Genomic DNA, 15,688 nt, shown 5'->3' on the forward strand with positions numbered 1-15,688 from the left:
TGTCAGGGTCACTGGGTGTGCGTTTCTCCTGCAGAAGCACAAAGCTTTCAAGTAGGATGAATCAGATAGACAAAAATAAGCTAATTTTAACAGCTGTTTGCTCCAAGCCATTGCCTCCATCAAGGCAGCATTGTGAAAAATAAATCTCATAAGGAGTGTAAACTGTAAAATAGTGTAAGTGTTTTCCACTGTCTCCTAGGAGGTTCTGTGTGCTCAGTGCCACTCAAGCTGACGTGGGGATGTTCTGCTCAGCAGAGCTGCAGGCCATGTCCTTAGCTTGCTGTCAGATGCTTTTCCTTGGTCTGTAGCTGTGCTCAGGCACAACCTCTTCTTGCAGAGGGGAATTCTGTGATCTACTTGGAGGCTTTTGGTGCAGGAAACCTCCCTGCAAACTGAGATCCTGTGGCACACAAGCTGCAGACATCAGGTGATGTCCAGCCAAGCTGTTGCTGCGTCATCGCCTTCAGCAGAGGAGTGGGAGCATCTTCCTCAGGATGCATCTGCCTCCTCTGCATCCAAGTGGCATTTAGCAGCACAGCTTCTGGAAACCCTGAAGGCAGGTGGAGCTGGAGTATTTCCCATCTGTGTGCAACCAACAAGAATAATCTGGTGTTTTCTCTTTGGTCAGTGAATGTTACTGACACGGTCTTCCATCTTCTTTGGAAGAGAAACTCCAGCTGGGTATATCAGTGGCTGTTATGAAACTGCAGGTGTGTGGTCTTTGCTGGTTTTACAATTAATTTCAAGGTGCACTTGCTGTTTTAAGGCTGGATGGTTTGCTGGCTGATTCCTGAAGCCTCTGGTCTGTGGAAGCTGAAAATATTTACAATAGTGAGGGAGAGTTAAATGCAGAATGTACAGGGGGGTTTCACCTGAGGAACAGAGCTGGAAGAGCTTGGAAAGCTGCCTGATTATAAGGTATTTCTGAGTGAGGGTTTCTTTCTTAAAAATTCTCTAGTGCCTTGTGAGGACAGTGCAGGACCTGGAAGATGCTGGTGTTTGGATTGCAGGTGCTGGCCACGTCAGTGAGCAGTGCTGCAGATGGGGAGAGGGGCAGCCTGTGCACAGGACCTTGGGATTTCCTGCTCTCTGCTCTGTGTCTGACGAGTGTGACACACACAGGGCTGTGATGAGCACAGCATGAGGCTGCCTGCCCAGCACAGGTCCCCCCTCTGCCCTGGGGCTGACTGTGGTAGATCCTGTCACAAAGCCCTGGCTGGGCAGGGGCCTGAATAATACCTGAGCCTTTCTACAGATAGACCAAGTGAAGAGGGCTCCTCCATGCTTTTGGCAGGATCTTTCCTTTGAAGTAGGAGAGAATCAATGGATTTGTTAACAGTGAGGACTTGAATTGTCTGCTCTTCCCTTCTGTGGTACCATAGCTGCAGCATCACCCTACCAGAGCCAAAACCCAGGGCAAACTCATGGTGTTGAAGCTGCCCAGACACAGCCTAGGCATTGCTGGGCTTCCCTGTCTGGGGAGAGTTCAGGCTGCCCAAGCTCTTCTCCAGCCTTTGCATTTGGCTTTTTTTACCCAAATAGTTCCATTTGCCCTATGAGCTCAGTGTTGGATGTTGTACTTTCTGGGTCTCAGCTGAAATTGTAAAGATCCTGAAGTGAGGCAATCTGGGATATCTCTTCTGTGTTTAAAGTGCTGAGAATGTGTAGAAATCAAAAAAAATAATGTGCATTTTTAAGTTGAAGAGACAAGCAAAAATGCTGCCCTGCTTTAGTCACGTGAGTGTGGCACAGTAAGTTTTCCTGCTCTCTGCTCATTTATTTATGTTGTGACTGATGTAATAAACATGTAGTTGATTATCTAAGCTTTGATCAAATTATTCTTGTTTTATTCTTGTTGCTTGGCAATGTCTCATTTACTGGTGAGTGACTTCAAAGCCTGTAGAGACTCTGAAATCCAGGAGATTAATGTGCACGTCCAGCCCAACAAAGTTTGTTGTTCCTGTGCAAATCCTGTGCATTCACCTGGCTCCCTGGGTCTGTTCCTCTTCTGTCACCCTTTTGTGTCTCAGACATAATTAAGAGTCACCTACAACATAAACAGCTCATTTTGTCATTATTGCCAGTGCACTCGTGGGAAATAGGAGCTGGAATATTCAGCTGTTAGGAGAATAATTGCATTTGCTCGTGATCAGTACACAGGCAAAAGTATTTTAATCCATCGAGTTTGGCACACAGCTTGCCAAGAGAAATGCATTTGTGCTGCTTCTCTGATCCCCTCTGTGTGTGTCCTCCACCAAGCTTTGTTTGTCACTGTGTTTTTCTTCCTTCTCTGACTCTGATCCTTCTGTCCTCTTTAATCCAGTGGCTCCCAGACAGGTTTTCTGGTGCCACTCCTGGCCAGTGGCAGCTGGAAAGACAAGCTGCTGTCCCCTGGCAGGTTTGCTCAGCTCTTCCTTGGGGTTTTGCCCTGCTGGTGTCTTGTTATTAATTCTGCTTTGTTGCAAGCTGACAATAGCCATTATTTTGACAAAGAGGCTGCATAAGAACTTAATATCATGGGGTGAGGCTGATTATCACCTCAGCTGTCCCAGTGGGGCTTGTGGGAATGCAATGCAGGTCATCACACCTTGTTTTCTCTTCATGCTCTGTGATTCCATCATTATCTGAGAGACCTGTTTTAATTTGTTTTGTTTCTTCCTGGCAATTACAGCTGTAATAGTCACCTTCTGCAAGCTTTTGTTAATCCTTGCTGGCAAGTCAGCATTATTAAAATATCCACAGTGCCACAGGTGTGGATTTGGAGCTTGCATGGAGCCTGGACAGCTCTCAGGGATGTCAGCAAAGTGTGGTCTCTCACAATTAGTGAGGGCAGTGCTCCACATCACTCAGCTCATCAGTGGCACCAAGCTGGTGAAGCTGAGTGGGGTTTTTTTGTTCTTTTGGTTTTTTTTCAGCTCTCTTTGCTTTTAGAAGGAAGAAAAGGAGAATTTCAGAGGGAGGACTGGGAGGGGGGAATGCCACACTGTCACACCACTGCTGCTCAGTGCCAGCCTGTGTTCCCCTCCTGCTGGGAAATCCTGAGAGCTCTTAGAAATACTGGGAAATACCAATCCAAGAGCTCTTGTTTAAGTCTAAGCAATCTGGGGTAATGAAAGGAAAGAAAGATCACAGGATTACCTCTGTAGTCATATGGAATTTTTAGTAGTATTTCTAGAGTTTAGAAAATTTTCATGCCCCTTGCTGGGACTTAGTGTAAAAAGATGTAAATTCTTTTTACCATAATGTGTTTGTTTGTTTTTTTGCTTGTTTGCTTTTAAGATTGTAAAAGCTTCTGTGTTTTTTAGTTTTTAATTCTGGCACCAATTCCCTTTTGAAAGTGATACTACACCCAAATGGCCTCATGGCTCTTTCCAGACAATTCAGCATCATTTCCAGACAATTCAGCCTTTAGAGAAATGAAGAATATTTTGATTTATTAGCCCTGCTTTCATCACCTGCTGATGTGCACACACTGTTCCACTTCCTGCTGCATTCCTGGAGTTCTGTGCACTGCAGTGAGGCACTGTCACCAGTCCAGCCCTGGCATTTCCAGTGACTCTGTGGTTATTGCTTCAGGACGTGGAGACTCACTGTCACAGCTCTAATCAGCAGCTTCCAACTGACACAGATTTAGTTTTTGTGGAGCAGGCACTGCCTTGAGCAGGGAGTGGGAATTTCCCATGCTGGTTCTCTTTGCAGATTTTTAATCTGCAGGATGCAACTCCTGTGCCCCTCACTGCAGATCACCTCCCTGTCCTGGTGTGCAGTACCACGACACAATGATCCAACTCAAGATATTCTATATTTTCTATCATTCTGTGATGCCCAGAATTCTGTAAAAGGCTGCAGAACACACTTGGGAGGTGCAGTTGGTTAGAGCATGGCCATCCTGCTCTGAACTCAGCTGGTGCATGACTTTTCTGCTGGGGAATACAAGGGAACAGGGAGGGTGTTTGCAGTGCTGTCTGTGCTTGGGGTCCTGTGGCCAGTGGAGGCCAGCTCTGAAAATCTTCAAAACTCTAGAAAAACTACCCAAAATTCCATAGCTGGATGGAGGTGCCAGCTCTGGTTGGAGGTGCTGGCTCTGACTGCACATTCTTGCTCTGGCTGCAGAGGCTGGCACTGTCTGGAGAGGCTGGATCTGGTTGGATGTGCCAGCTCTGGCTGCACATTCTTGCTCTGGCTGGAGAGGCTGGATCTGGTTGGATGTGCCAGCTCTGACTGCACATTCTTGCTCTGGCTGGAGAGGCTGGATCTCGTTGGATGTGCCAGCTCTGACTGCACATTCTTGCTCTGGCTGGAGAGGCTGGATCTGGTTGGATGTGCCAGCTCTGACTGCACATTCTTGCTCTGGCTGGAGATGCTGGCTCCTGGTTGGAGGTGCAGGGTCACCAGTGCATGGCCACTGCCTGCAAAGCCCAATTTTCTGACCTGCAGGTCAGTGTGGAGCCTGGTGGGAGCTGCAAAGCAAGACACATGGTTTAGGATCTGGTTGAGGTGACAGCCAAGGACAGGACAGGTTCAGGGTGCTCAGCCTGCTTTGGGATGGGCTTGGCAAGCTCTGGCAGGGTGATTTGTGTGGAGCAAGCTCTTGCACTGTTACAGGGCAGCTGCTGAAGCTCCAGCCTGGGCAGAGGCAGCAGAGCCAGTGTGGGTTTGTAGGAGCAGCCTGTATCAGCTGGAGGTTTTGTCTGCTGTGCCCTGGCGTGGTGGGTTTGTGCTGTGTCAGCAGCCACATCCTTTCTGATCCTCTCTGGAGAGCCCAGAGGCAGATTCACTGCATGCCTTTGGGTCTGCCTGTGCAGCTGTGCTAACCCTACCCACAGATTTGTGTGGATTTCCTGTGAGTTAACTGATCCAAAACAAACCCCCACCCCCATACAGATACATCTGTGACATCCCAGCCCCAATATCTCTTGATCCCTTGGTGGATCAAGTGCTCTCAGTGTTCCTATGAGCCTGAGAGGGGCTGATTTTAGGGCATCTGCCCAGCAGGGATTTGGGGTGAGCATTACAAACGAGCTCTGACTCATGCTGGTGCTTGCTCTGGAAGGCTCAGCTGTGTCCAGGGTTGTTCTGCAGTGGCTGTGGTGCTCATTGCCTTCAGTGTGCTGTTAGCAGGCTGCAGTGTTCCACTGGGATGGCTTAATGAGTGCCTGGGTTTTTTGATGCTGTTGTTTAATGAGCGTGTGATGAGTCCTGTCTGACAGATCTCTGTGAGCACTGAAGGTTTGCTGGCTCCAGAGAGCCCCTGCTCCTTTCTGCACAGAGCATCACTTCCATCTGAAAAGGTCCTGGATGTAGATTGAAGGGCTGTGCACTGATAAAATAATTCCTTTTTTTGGCATCCTGTAGGGGATGGCATAGCCAAGGGTGTTTTGCAGTGACAGTGCCTGCAGTGCTCTCTGGTGCTCACTGTGTTTCTGTGCTCGGGGTGTTTCACATCAGGGTTTTTAGCACAGTTTTTAGGGACCTGGGAGAACTCCCTGCGTGGTGCTTTCCAAATCCAGCAGGTTTTCCTCATGTGAAATGGAAGTTGGTTTCCCTCTGCCTGCAGAGAGTAGCATTCTGGGAATACTTCGCTGCTGTTTCCATGCAACAAGCAGTTTTTCTGCCCTGGCATGCCTTCACTGCGGATTTTCTGATGGATATAACTTTTTATTTACGTATTTCTCATTAACAGCTAAATTTCATTACTGTATTACTCTCCTTTTTTTATTTGGTTTTTTTTTTAAACAGATCAACTGTGTGACTTTCCCCCACCCTGACGTAATGCCAGAGCAGCAGTTGCTGAAACCTTCAGAGTGGAGCTACTGTGATTATTTCTGGGTAAGTGGGCAGCCAGCCACATGCCAGATGCAGCTCCAGAGCTTCCAAGAAAGTGGAATAAACAGCTTGATTTGTGGTACAAGGTAAAGGAGAATTTGGGCTGAGATACAATGGGTTCAGGGAGTACCACAGAGACTGGGCATGCCAGTGAAGATTTCCTGGAAACATCTGACCAGTCTGAGGTGTGGCTGATCATCAGAGAAGGAAAGGCAGGGGCAGTTTCCAGGAGATGGATTTGCTCAGGAAATAGGGAGGATGTAGGAGAAGCCACATATTTCAAAATGCCACAGGCAAAAGGGCAGTGCAGGAGGAAGGGAATAGAATCCCAGAATCCCAGACTGGTTTGGGTTGGAAGGGACCTTAAAGCCCACCCTGTCCCACCCCTGCCATGGGCAGGGACACCTCTCACTGTCCCAGGCTGCTCCAAGCTCCATCCAGCCTGGCCTTGGGCACTTCCAGGGATCCAGGGGCAGCCACAGCTGCTCTGTTCACAGGGAACAATTCCCAATTCCCAATATCCCATCCATCCCTGCCCTCTGGCAGTGGGAGCCATTCCCTGTGTCCTGTCCCTCCATCCCTTGTCCCCAGTCCTCCCCAGCTCTCCTGAGCCCCTTGAGGCACTGGAAGGGGCTCTGAGCTCTCCCCAGAGCCTTCTCTGCTCCAGGTGAGCAGCCCCAACTTTCTCAGCCCATCTCCAGAGCAGATGGGTTCAGCTCAGTGGCCTCCTCTGGACTCACCCAACAGACCCCCAGCTCCATGGGCAGTCTCAGGTGACTGGCAGGGAATGTGATTCCATTGTTCCCAGAGCACGAGAGCCAGGGATGCACAAGGAAGCAGGGGGTGCCCCTCCTAAAGCAAGTTGAAAACTCTCTGTGAAATTGTACAGCTCCCTCCACAGGCTATTCCAGAGGTCAGGTAATGAATGCATTCTTTGTAGGGTGAGGTTTGTGAAGGACAGGCCAATTTATAGCTTGAGCAGTTTGAATGCAGCCTGGAGCATGCAGAGTCTTCCAGGGCTGGTTCTGTGTGTGCCCCCTTGTGCTCAGGGCTCTTTTCAGGCTCCTGAGTCACATGAAAATGATGCAGTAATCCTTGGAGTGTGGAGCTGATAGAAAATGATAGAAAATGGTCTTTCAGTGGAAAACTTTCCTTCCACCTGAATATTTTTCTGGGCAGTGAGAGGAAAACCACAATAGAATGAACAAATACTACAAAAGGAATCAACAGTGAAGCTTTTAGGGATCTCATGTGTGTTTTCAGTTACTAGTGATTGAAATATTTCTCTTTTTAAAAAAAAGTGTCAGTGTTGGAGGCCCAGCAGAATGTCCCCTTGTGCCTGCTCAGTGCTGATGGCAGGACATTGCTAAAATACACTGAAAAAAAAAATACACATATTTGAAAATGGTCATGTTACCACAAAATTTCTTCAGTTCCTTCCAGCCTCCTGATCCCAGTGAGCCCTAAATCATTAATGGTGTACAGACAGATTTTTTTGCACGTGTCTCATAAAAGTTCCTGCCCTGTTTGGTCCTCCCTATTCAGGCTCAGCCAGTGCTTGGTCACATCTTGATTTCAGTGAAACTCTACTTACAGCTCCTTCTTGCAGACTTTTATCCTTCCATAACTCTGCTTGTAGGAATTTCCTCTTTGGCCTTGTCATGCTCTGCCCACAGCTCATTCTCCTTCCTCCATCATCTCCACTTCTCCCAGTGCCTCAGCCTGCTGGTGCCTGGTGGGGCATCCTGCCAGTCTCCTGCTTTGATTAATGTGGCATTTTCCTCTGGCTGGTCCTGCAGCACTGAGGGAGATGTTCTCTGAGAGTTTGGGTGTTGGGAGAGGGTAGGAAATGAAATAGGGAAGCAGAGAGAAAAGAGGCTGCAGAGAGAAATCTGTTGGTGCTTGAGGCCAGTGGAGCAAGGGGCTGTGTGAAAAACAGGCAGTGAGGGATGGGGTAATCTGTGGGATGACTTTGCCTTGTCTTACAGCAGATTTGTGCAGACTGGCTCTGTTTTCCTCAGTGAAAATCACAGTTGGCAGGCTGCTGAAGGTGTTTCAGGGCTGGAAGGAGCAGCCCTGTTCTCTTCCCTGCCCCAGGAGTGTTCCCTTGCTCCAGGGTTCCTTGGGACTGCCCTTACCCAGCTGTGAAGGATGCTGGGCAGAAACCACAGCAGGGCTGCTGCTGCTCTGGCCCCACAGCATCCTTTGCTGGCTAAAGATAATTGTGAAGCTTCCCTTTTCAAATTAAACAGAGGAGCAAGAGGATCAGGAGAGGGTTGGGCCATTTCTTTGAGAGGGTCTGAGGTGCTGCAGCCACAGCTGCTCTCAGGGCAGGATTCCTCAGGCTCCACTGCTGGGAGCCACATCTCTGTGGGTTTGGCCTCCAAAGCTTTTTGTTGAACTTCCTTTTATTTCTTTCAGGCAGATAAGAAGGACTCACAAGGGAACAACACAGTGTCGGGATTCGAAATTCTTCTTCAAAAGCAGCTTAAAGGGAAACAGATGCAGAAAGAAATGGCAGAGTTTGTTCGAGAAAGGTAATCAGCACTTGGCTGTCAAATTAAATATTTATTGCAATTGTTTTCTCCCAATTTAGATGCTCCTTAAATATGTTAAGGCTTGAACTGCATAAAAGGTTTGCTACAAGTTCTTAATGAAGATTTAATATTTCTCTAGTGTTTGTCCACACTTTCCAGGCTTCTCCAGTTCTCACTTGTCTGAGTTGGAGTGCACAAAGGCTGTCTGTTAGAGGGAGCCAAGAAGGTTTTAAGCTGCAGATTCAAGGAAAAAGCATGAAAAGGAGAGAAGCACAGTGGAGGTGATGTTTAAAAGGGAAATATTTCGTGTGAAAAATACAGAAGCAGTTTGTTCACGTGGAGCATAGGCACAGTTTCCTAGAGGAAGATTTAAAAAGACATCACTTTGAGCTTGGTAATAGAACCACAGGATGGTTTGGGATGGCAGGGACATTAAAGATCATCTCATTCCAGCCCCTTGCCATCTGTAAGTGCAGGGACGCCTCCCACTGTCCCAGGGACACCTCCCACTGTCCCAGGTGCTCCCAGCCCTGTCCAACCTGGCCTTGGGCACTGCCAGGGATGCAGGGGCAGCCCCAGCTGCTCTGGGCACCTGTGCCAGGGCCTGCCCACCCTGCCAGGGAACAATTCCCAATTCCCAATATCCCATCCATCCCTGCCATCCTCTGGCAGTGGGAGCCATTCCCTGTGTCCTGTCCCTCCATCCTTTGACCCCAGCTCTCCTGAGCTCCTCTAAGCACTGTCAGAAGCTCTGAGGTCTCCCCAGAGCCTTCTCAGGGTGCAGTTCAGCTGGGCAGAACTTGCAGATAGTTGCTTCATTTATAATTTGTTTTGTTTCTCCCTCTCACCTTTATTTTCATGCTAGGGATGTGGCAGCAGTGGGAAAATGCAAAGTGTCACAGGCAGAAATGGTGAGCAGATACACTCACATGAGGTTTCTGTAGCCTTTGACATCAGATAATCCAAGAGGCAGCTACAGTGTGACCAGAGGTAGAAGAAAGAACCACCTGGAACATTAAAAATGCCATTGAGAAATAGGAATGCTATGGGAGAGGATGGGAAGGCAAGCAGAATTATGACAGCAAGGGAAAGAAGGGGAAGCTGCTTCAAAGGAAGTAATGTATAATGAAATGTGACAGAAATAAAAGCAGGAGGCATTCAAGAGGAAAGGAAAGTTGGTGTGAAATTCGAGAGAGCAAGGAGAGCAGCTCTGACAGTGTGGGGAGGCAGGGCTGTCCTCAGCAGAGCAAGAGGGAGGCAAGCTGGAGAGGAAGGAAAGGACCCACTGTGTGCTGGGAACAGGAAAAGGCTGGGAATGGAGTGTGAAGAGAGTCTGGATGGGAGTCACAGAGAGAGTATTTCATTTTTCATCTGTTTGTAACAAAGGGTCAGGATTGTTCTGTGTGGAAAAGGAGGAGGGTGGTGTTAAACTGGAGGGATTACTCATGGAAACAGCTCAGACCATCAGGGGAGCCTCTGTGTTCCCAGCTAGGAGGGCTGAAATACTGATAAGGTGTTCATGATGACCATCAGGGGAGCACCAGACTACATTTAACAGGGAATTTCTGTGTCCAGAAAAATCTCTTTGTACCATCAGCCTGCTGGAGGTGAGTTCAGGCAGCTGTTACAGACAGCCCTTCAATAGGAAGCTGGTGTGGACATGATAGCCAGACATGATAACCAGATTTCTTCATCAAATACATCAAATATCAAATATATCAAATATCAAATATATCAAATATCAAATATATCAAATATCAAAAGGGAAGCTAACTGATACTTGGTTTATCAGGTAGATGCTTTTACAGGAGCTTCTTGCCCATAGTGATTTCAGACTGAGCAATTATATATTCATTCAGTTCTGTTTAACAGAGGTGGGGTTATGAAAGTCAAATAGTCACAGACTTTGACTTTTAGGAAGACAGACCTCAAGAAAGGAAGGAAGGTAATTAATAAATATACTGAACTGAAAAATCCAGGGTGTTGGTGTGAAAGAATGTATTACTTTAAATCAAAAGTGAAAATAATGTCCAGAATTTGCATTCAGGAAAGGCTCCAAAACAGCCAAAAAAAGTCTGCAGGCTGCCCTGAGAAGCACCAGGTATAAGAAATAGTGTTTCCATAAGCAAATTGTTTGCATTATTCACTTTTTAATTAAGCAGTGCTCTGTTTAGAAAATGTAAGTTAAAAAGCAGATTATTTAGATTCTGCCATGTTCAGCAGATCCATATATGCACCTTTCACTGTTTGTCTGACCAATATATGGAAGATTTCTGCAGCCTCTGCACTACAGGAAAAATAATTATGCTTCTGTTGTCTGATGATTTCATTGTTCCCTCCTAATCTGGAGGAACAGTGTAAAAAGACTCAGGCAGAATCGTGCCTCAGTGGGAATTATGGAGCTGTCTGTCAGATATCCTCTACCACCTTTTCTCCCTGTTCCCCCTGTTGTCTTATTCCATTTAGTTTCTTCTTGCAGGGCAGTCACATCAGATCATCTTTGCCTCCCATTGGAGCTCTCTAGTTTTTCTTCATCCACCATAATATGTCATGACTGAAATTGTTTGAGAGTGGGCACAAAAAGTGTACTTCTTTTTATCTCAAACGTGCCCCACAAAAGGGCACTTGCTCAACCAGCTCCTGCAAAGGGGCCTGCCAGGAATACCCCACCTTCTGAGTCTGTGTGGATGGACAAATCAAGACACTTCAGAGCAGCTTTTGTGCATGGCTGGCACAGAATCAGGAGTTTTTCTAGCTGGGGGACACACAGCCCTCTCAGAAATGTTCTGTTGAGCAAGCTGGGTTGAAAACCAGTGAACAGACAACTGTTTGCTGTTCCTGGGAGAGTGTGCACCTTGCAGGTGTTTCACTGGCAGCAGGAGATGGTTCCAGGCAGGATTCCCATCACCTCTGCACCAGCAGTGGCTCATTCCTCCCTGCTGGGCTGTGTGGCAGCACCTTTCTGTCACTGACACCTTTTATGGAAAAGCCTTTCCTTAGGATTATTCCTCCTGAGAAGCTGAGAGGCCTCAGGAACAGAATGTAACCAATGGTTATCTGCTGCTGTGGAATGCAACAGGTGCATCTGGGATTGGGCTCATGTGGTTGTTTCTAATTAATGGCCAATCACAGCCCAGCTGGCTCGGACTCTCTGTCTGACACACAAGCTTTTGTTATTCATTCCTTCTTTTTCTATTCTTAGCCAGCCTTCTGATGAAATCCTTCTATTCCTTTAGTGTAGTTTTAATATAATATATATCATAAAATAATAAATCAGCCTTGTGAAACATGGAGTCAGATCCCCATCTCTTCCCTCATCCCCAGACCCCTGTGAGCACAGTCACACCTTTCCTCCTCTGCTCCCTTGCCACTGGCAAGCTCAGCTCCTGTTCCTGGTGCCTCCAGGTGGGTGAAGACCAGGACAGGGCAGTGAGTGAGAGGAAGGGGCTGCACCACCCGTGTGCAGGTGCCAGAAGTTGCTGCCACGTCTCTGCCATGGTTGTCACTCGTCACAGAGAGCAGGAAGCATTTTTGGTGTCCCTAAGAAAGGTGCACTTCAGCCCCAAAAATCTCATTTTGGTTTTTCCTGGGTGGCTGCACTCCTTCATTTTTGCCTCAAGGATGTGCAGCCTCACATTTCACAGCAGACTGAAGCACGTGCTCCTGGTTTTGCAGACAGCAGAAACACAGCAGAAACACTCTGTCCTTGTTATTTGCTCTCCAGAACTGGAGCTTCTTCAGCTAATTTTGTCTCACATGCCGTCCTGCATATAGCCCTGCTCTTGCCTCTGCATTTTTAGCATATGTGGGGAGAAGACTGCTCATCAAACTGGTGCTGCCAAGCCCTGGAGACTGAAAGGAAAATTCCTGTGGCAAAATCTGTTAAAATGCAGAGAATTTCTTCAAATTATGTGTGTGGGTTTCTGCCTTAAAGCTTACTTACTGCTGTCTTTTTATTTTCTCTCTGTGTGTATGTGAGTGTAGGATAAAGATTGAGGAGGAATATGCTAAGAACCTGTCCAAACTGTCTCAGAATTCCTTGGCTGCTCAGGAAGAAGGGTAAGTGTGTCTCTGTGACTTTCACAGAAGACGAATTTTAATATAAAAGGCATTTCTCCCACGCAGGTACAAGTAATTTTCCCCAGCTCTCTCCCTCTGAGTAGAGGTTTATTTAGATTAGCACCCTGGGCATGTTAGGGAAGATGGAATTGCTTCAGAGTTGTTTGTTTGGGGTTTTTTTTTTTTTTAGCTTATTACTGAGAAGTTTTTTAGAAATATGTGTATAAAATGTTGCCTTCCCAGTCAGGTTTATATGCTGTCCTTGTTGTAGCCAGGACTGGTTCCTTCCAGGATTAGCATGTGTGTGTACTAAACTACTTTGAAAATGGAAAGACACATAGAATATATATATATATATATATATATATACTACTGAGAGTAGCTGTGTAAGGTCAATGCTGGTACAATCAGAGCAGCACAGGCAGCAAGAGGGAGGATAAAGAAGTCTCTTCTCATCAGGGTTCTGGCCCTTCAAGAAAAGCAGCAGGCTGCTGCTTATTTCCAACATTTTCACACTTGGGAAGTTACTAGGAAGACATTAGGCAGTGCAGTTCAGCCTGAGTGCATTTTTTCAGTATTAATGCAAAGGCACCACTCCTGAAGGACCAGAACCTGGTGGCTCTGTGTGTTTCACCCCAAACCCTCTGAGCACTGAGGGCCAAAGCTGGGAGTGACTGTCCTCACCTTTGCACAGTGTGATTCTGCCTGCACTCGAGCTGCATGAGGAGTTTTGCTCAGCTTCCAGGAGGCAAGGACAGAAATTGCAAATGATAACTGGGCTGTTACTGCCCTGAGCAGCACCTGCACCTGCAATGGTTTCTGTCCTCCTTTCTCCTTAGGGCTGGGTGCTCAGCTGATAGAGCAAAGCTAAACCCACTTCCACATCTTCCTTCCACTTTCTCCTACCCCCATTGGGAAAAGGAGGAAATGAGTGAGGAAATGAAAGGGAAGGAAACAAAGCAGGTGAAAAGAAAGGGAATGAGCACTCAAGCCTAAGAAATGTTGAAGTAGGGAAGGAAAGGGCTTGGTGCAGAGTGCATGGAGATGAGAGCACTGTCCAGTGGTGCTCTCCCTGCATCAGATAACAGGGTTAGTGTCAGTGGGAAATGGGCAGTGGGAGAGGACCCTGGGGAAGGAGGAATAGTGGGAGCACTTCTGTAGGTGTATCCAAGTTGTTCAGCTGATGAACACCATATTTGAGGACTCAAGTGCTTGCTGCAGCATCACAGGTGACAGATCATTAGCTTGAGATTGCAGGTGACAGGTGATTTTTCAGGCTATCAGGAACAGTCAAATCTCATTATCCTTGAAAAGGGGCTAGGGAAGAGATAGAAGGAGCCAGGAACTGTAGATCACTCAGCTTTATTTAACCTGTGCAAAGTGGTGGAGTAAACCATCAAACTTCCACTTTGGGGAAAAATTAGATGCAATTGTTGTATATGCATAGAGAGCCATGCCAAGCCAACCTAAATTCCTTCAGTGATGGAGTAAAAGAGTAGGTCAAGCCTCACAGCTCTTAATTTAGTGTTGCTTTTTGTGATGGGAGATTCTCGTAGGCAGACAAGAGAAATGGTGGCCTAAATAAAGCTTAATGTGCAAAAAACTAGGTAGGAAAAACCCACTGCTCACAGAAACTAAACTGCAGAAAGTAGCTGTGGAATGAGATCCCAAAGGGTTCGTCCTAAGTCCAGGGGGTTTTAAAATGTTTTTGTAATGAACAACCTATGATAGAAGAAATTATGGATTTACTGTATCCAGAGATGTGACAGAGCTAGGAATGTTGGTACGTGCAATTTGAAGAAAAGATTGTAATTCAGAATTCTTGTCTTAAAATTGAGAAATTAACTGGAAAAAAAAAAAAGAAGATGCATTTTAATGAGGACAAAGCAGCGGGTTTTATACTTTCACAGGATGTGAGAGATACAGTTACATAACACTTGGTGGGAGAAGGATCTGGCTATAGTGAATCACAAGCTTATTCATCAACAACTTCATGCTGTTGTCTAAAAAGGCAATCACATTGAAATATGGTGAAGAAAGAGTGTCTGATACAAAATAATCTGTCACCAGTTTAGCCCCTGGAGTTGCACTGGACTGGGGACAGTGTAGTTTTGGTTGGGATGCCTTAAGAGGGGTCTGGGCTGTTGTAAAGGATCTGGAGGAGTGTGCCTCAGCTGCCACTGTCCTGGAAATAATCTGAAAGAAAAAGACAACAGAGGAATTTTCAAGTGCTGAAAAGCTTCTCTGAGACTTTTCACCTGAAGTGCGAATCTGCTCTCTGAAGTAGGGCGTAAAGTAGAAGAGGCAGAAAAAACTGCATTGGTGGAAAGTTTGTTATGGTGAGGATAAGATACTGAAGGGTCTTGCTTAGGGAGGCTCTGGTGTCTCTGTAAGAGGAGATTGTCATAAGCTGGGCTTTCAAAGATCTGCTGCAAACAATGCCAACACAATTCTGCCTTGGCCACAAAGGTTGGTTGTTTTCTCAGATTTCTCTTACCCTTTTCCATGATTTTGCTGATTAAGACATGGTACAAAGTGTTGTGCCAGATTTCTCTGACAGATCCACAAGGAAAGGTGGGGAAGGGACTGATCATTGTCCTGCTCTTCCTTCAGCACACTGGGAGAAGCTTGGGCTCAGCTCAAGAAGAGTTTAGCTGATGAAGCAGAGGTTCATCTCAAATTTTCTTCTAAGGTAAATGGTTCTTTCTTTTCCAAAGATTTTTGCCCTGAATTGGTGGGCCTCTTCCTTCAGTGCATGTTAGTGGGGGAAATACACATGCATTGTACAAATTTAGAAGAATTAAGAAGTTGGTGAATAAACTTACTGAAACTCTGCCCCAGCTTCCTCACAATCAGTTTATTTAGTCTACCTGCTGAGTAAATTAAAACACATCTAGCTTTAATTTTTCATAAAAAAGAAGTAAAACTGATTCTAGATGTTGCTCACCTGGACTCTGCGTTCCAGCCAGTAAATTGAACTAGTGCTTGTACACCTCACTTCTGCAAAGGAAGAAATGAAAAGCACTATTTGGCTTCTCAACAAGAATCTACTCTACCTGTCTGGAAGGAAGAGAACCCAAATTATGGCTTTTTTTGTACCATTAGCCTTTCTTAAAAGTCTGCTGGGAACATCATGTTATTTTGGGGTTTTATCTCAAGTGATGCCCAAAGAGATTTCTTTTACAAATTATGGTATTTATCAGGGTTTTTTTCTACCACATGTGACATGCTCTTGAATCCTGTTGCATTCTGTTAACCTCTGTGGG

General features: G+C 46.3%; 1 protein-coding gene across 2 annotated transcripts in view; it reads left to right on the plus strand.

The window, feature by feature from the left end:
• Positions 1-15,688, plus strand: part of GAS7 (growth arrest specific 7) — an 82,619-nt gene that overhangs the window by 50,021 nt on the left and 16,910 nt on the right. For both annotated transcript variants that reach the window (XM_077188317.1, XM_054645039.2), the window contains exons 6-9: positions 5,740-5,829; positions 8,248-8,363; positions 12,348-12,422; positions 15,036-15,114. In XM_077188317.1, the coding sequence (XP_077044432.1) occupies positions 5,740-5,829; positions 8,248-8,363; positions 12,348-12,422; positions 15,036-15,114 (360 nt within the window). The remainder of the gene's footprint in view (positions 1-5,739; positions 5,830-8,247; positions 8,364-12,347; positions 12,423-15,035; positions 15,115-15,688) is intronic.

Source organism: Agelaius phoeniceus, chromosome 19 (assembly GCF_051311805.1).
Source record: "Agelaius phoeniceus isolate bAgePho1 chromosome 19, bAgePho1.hap1, whole genome shotgun sequence".
NCBI lineage: Eukaryota > Metazoa > Chordata > Aves > Passeriformes > Icteridae > Agelaius > Agelaius phoeniceus.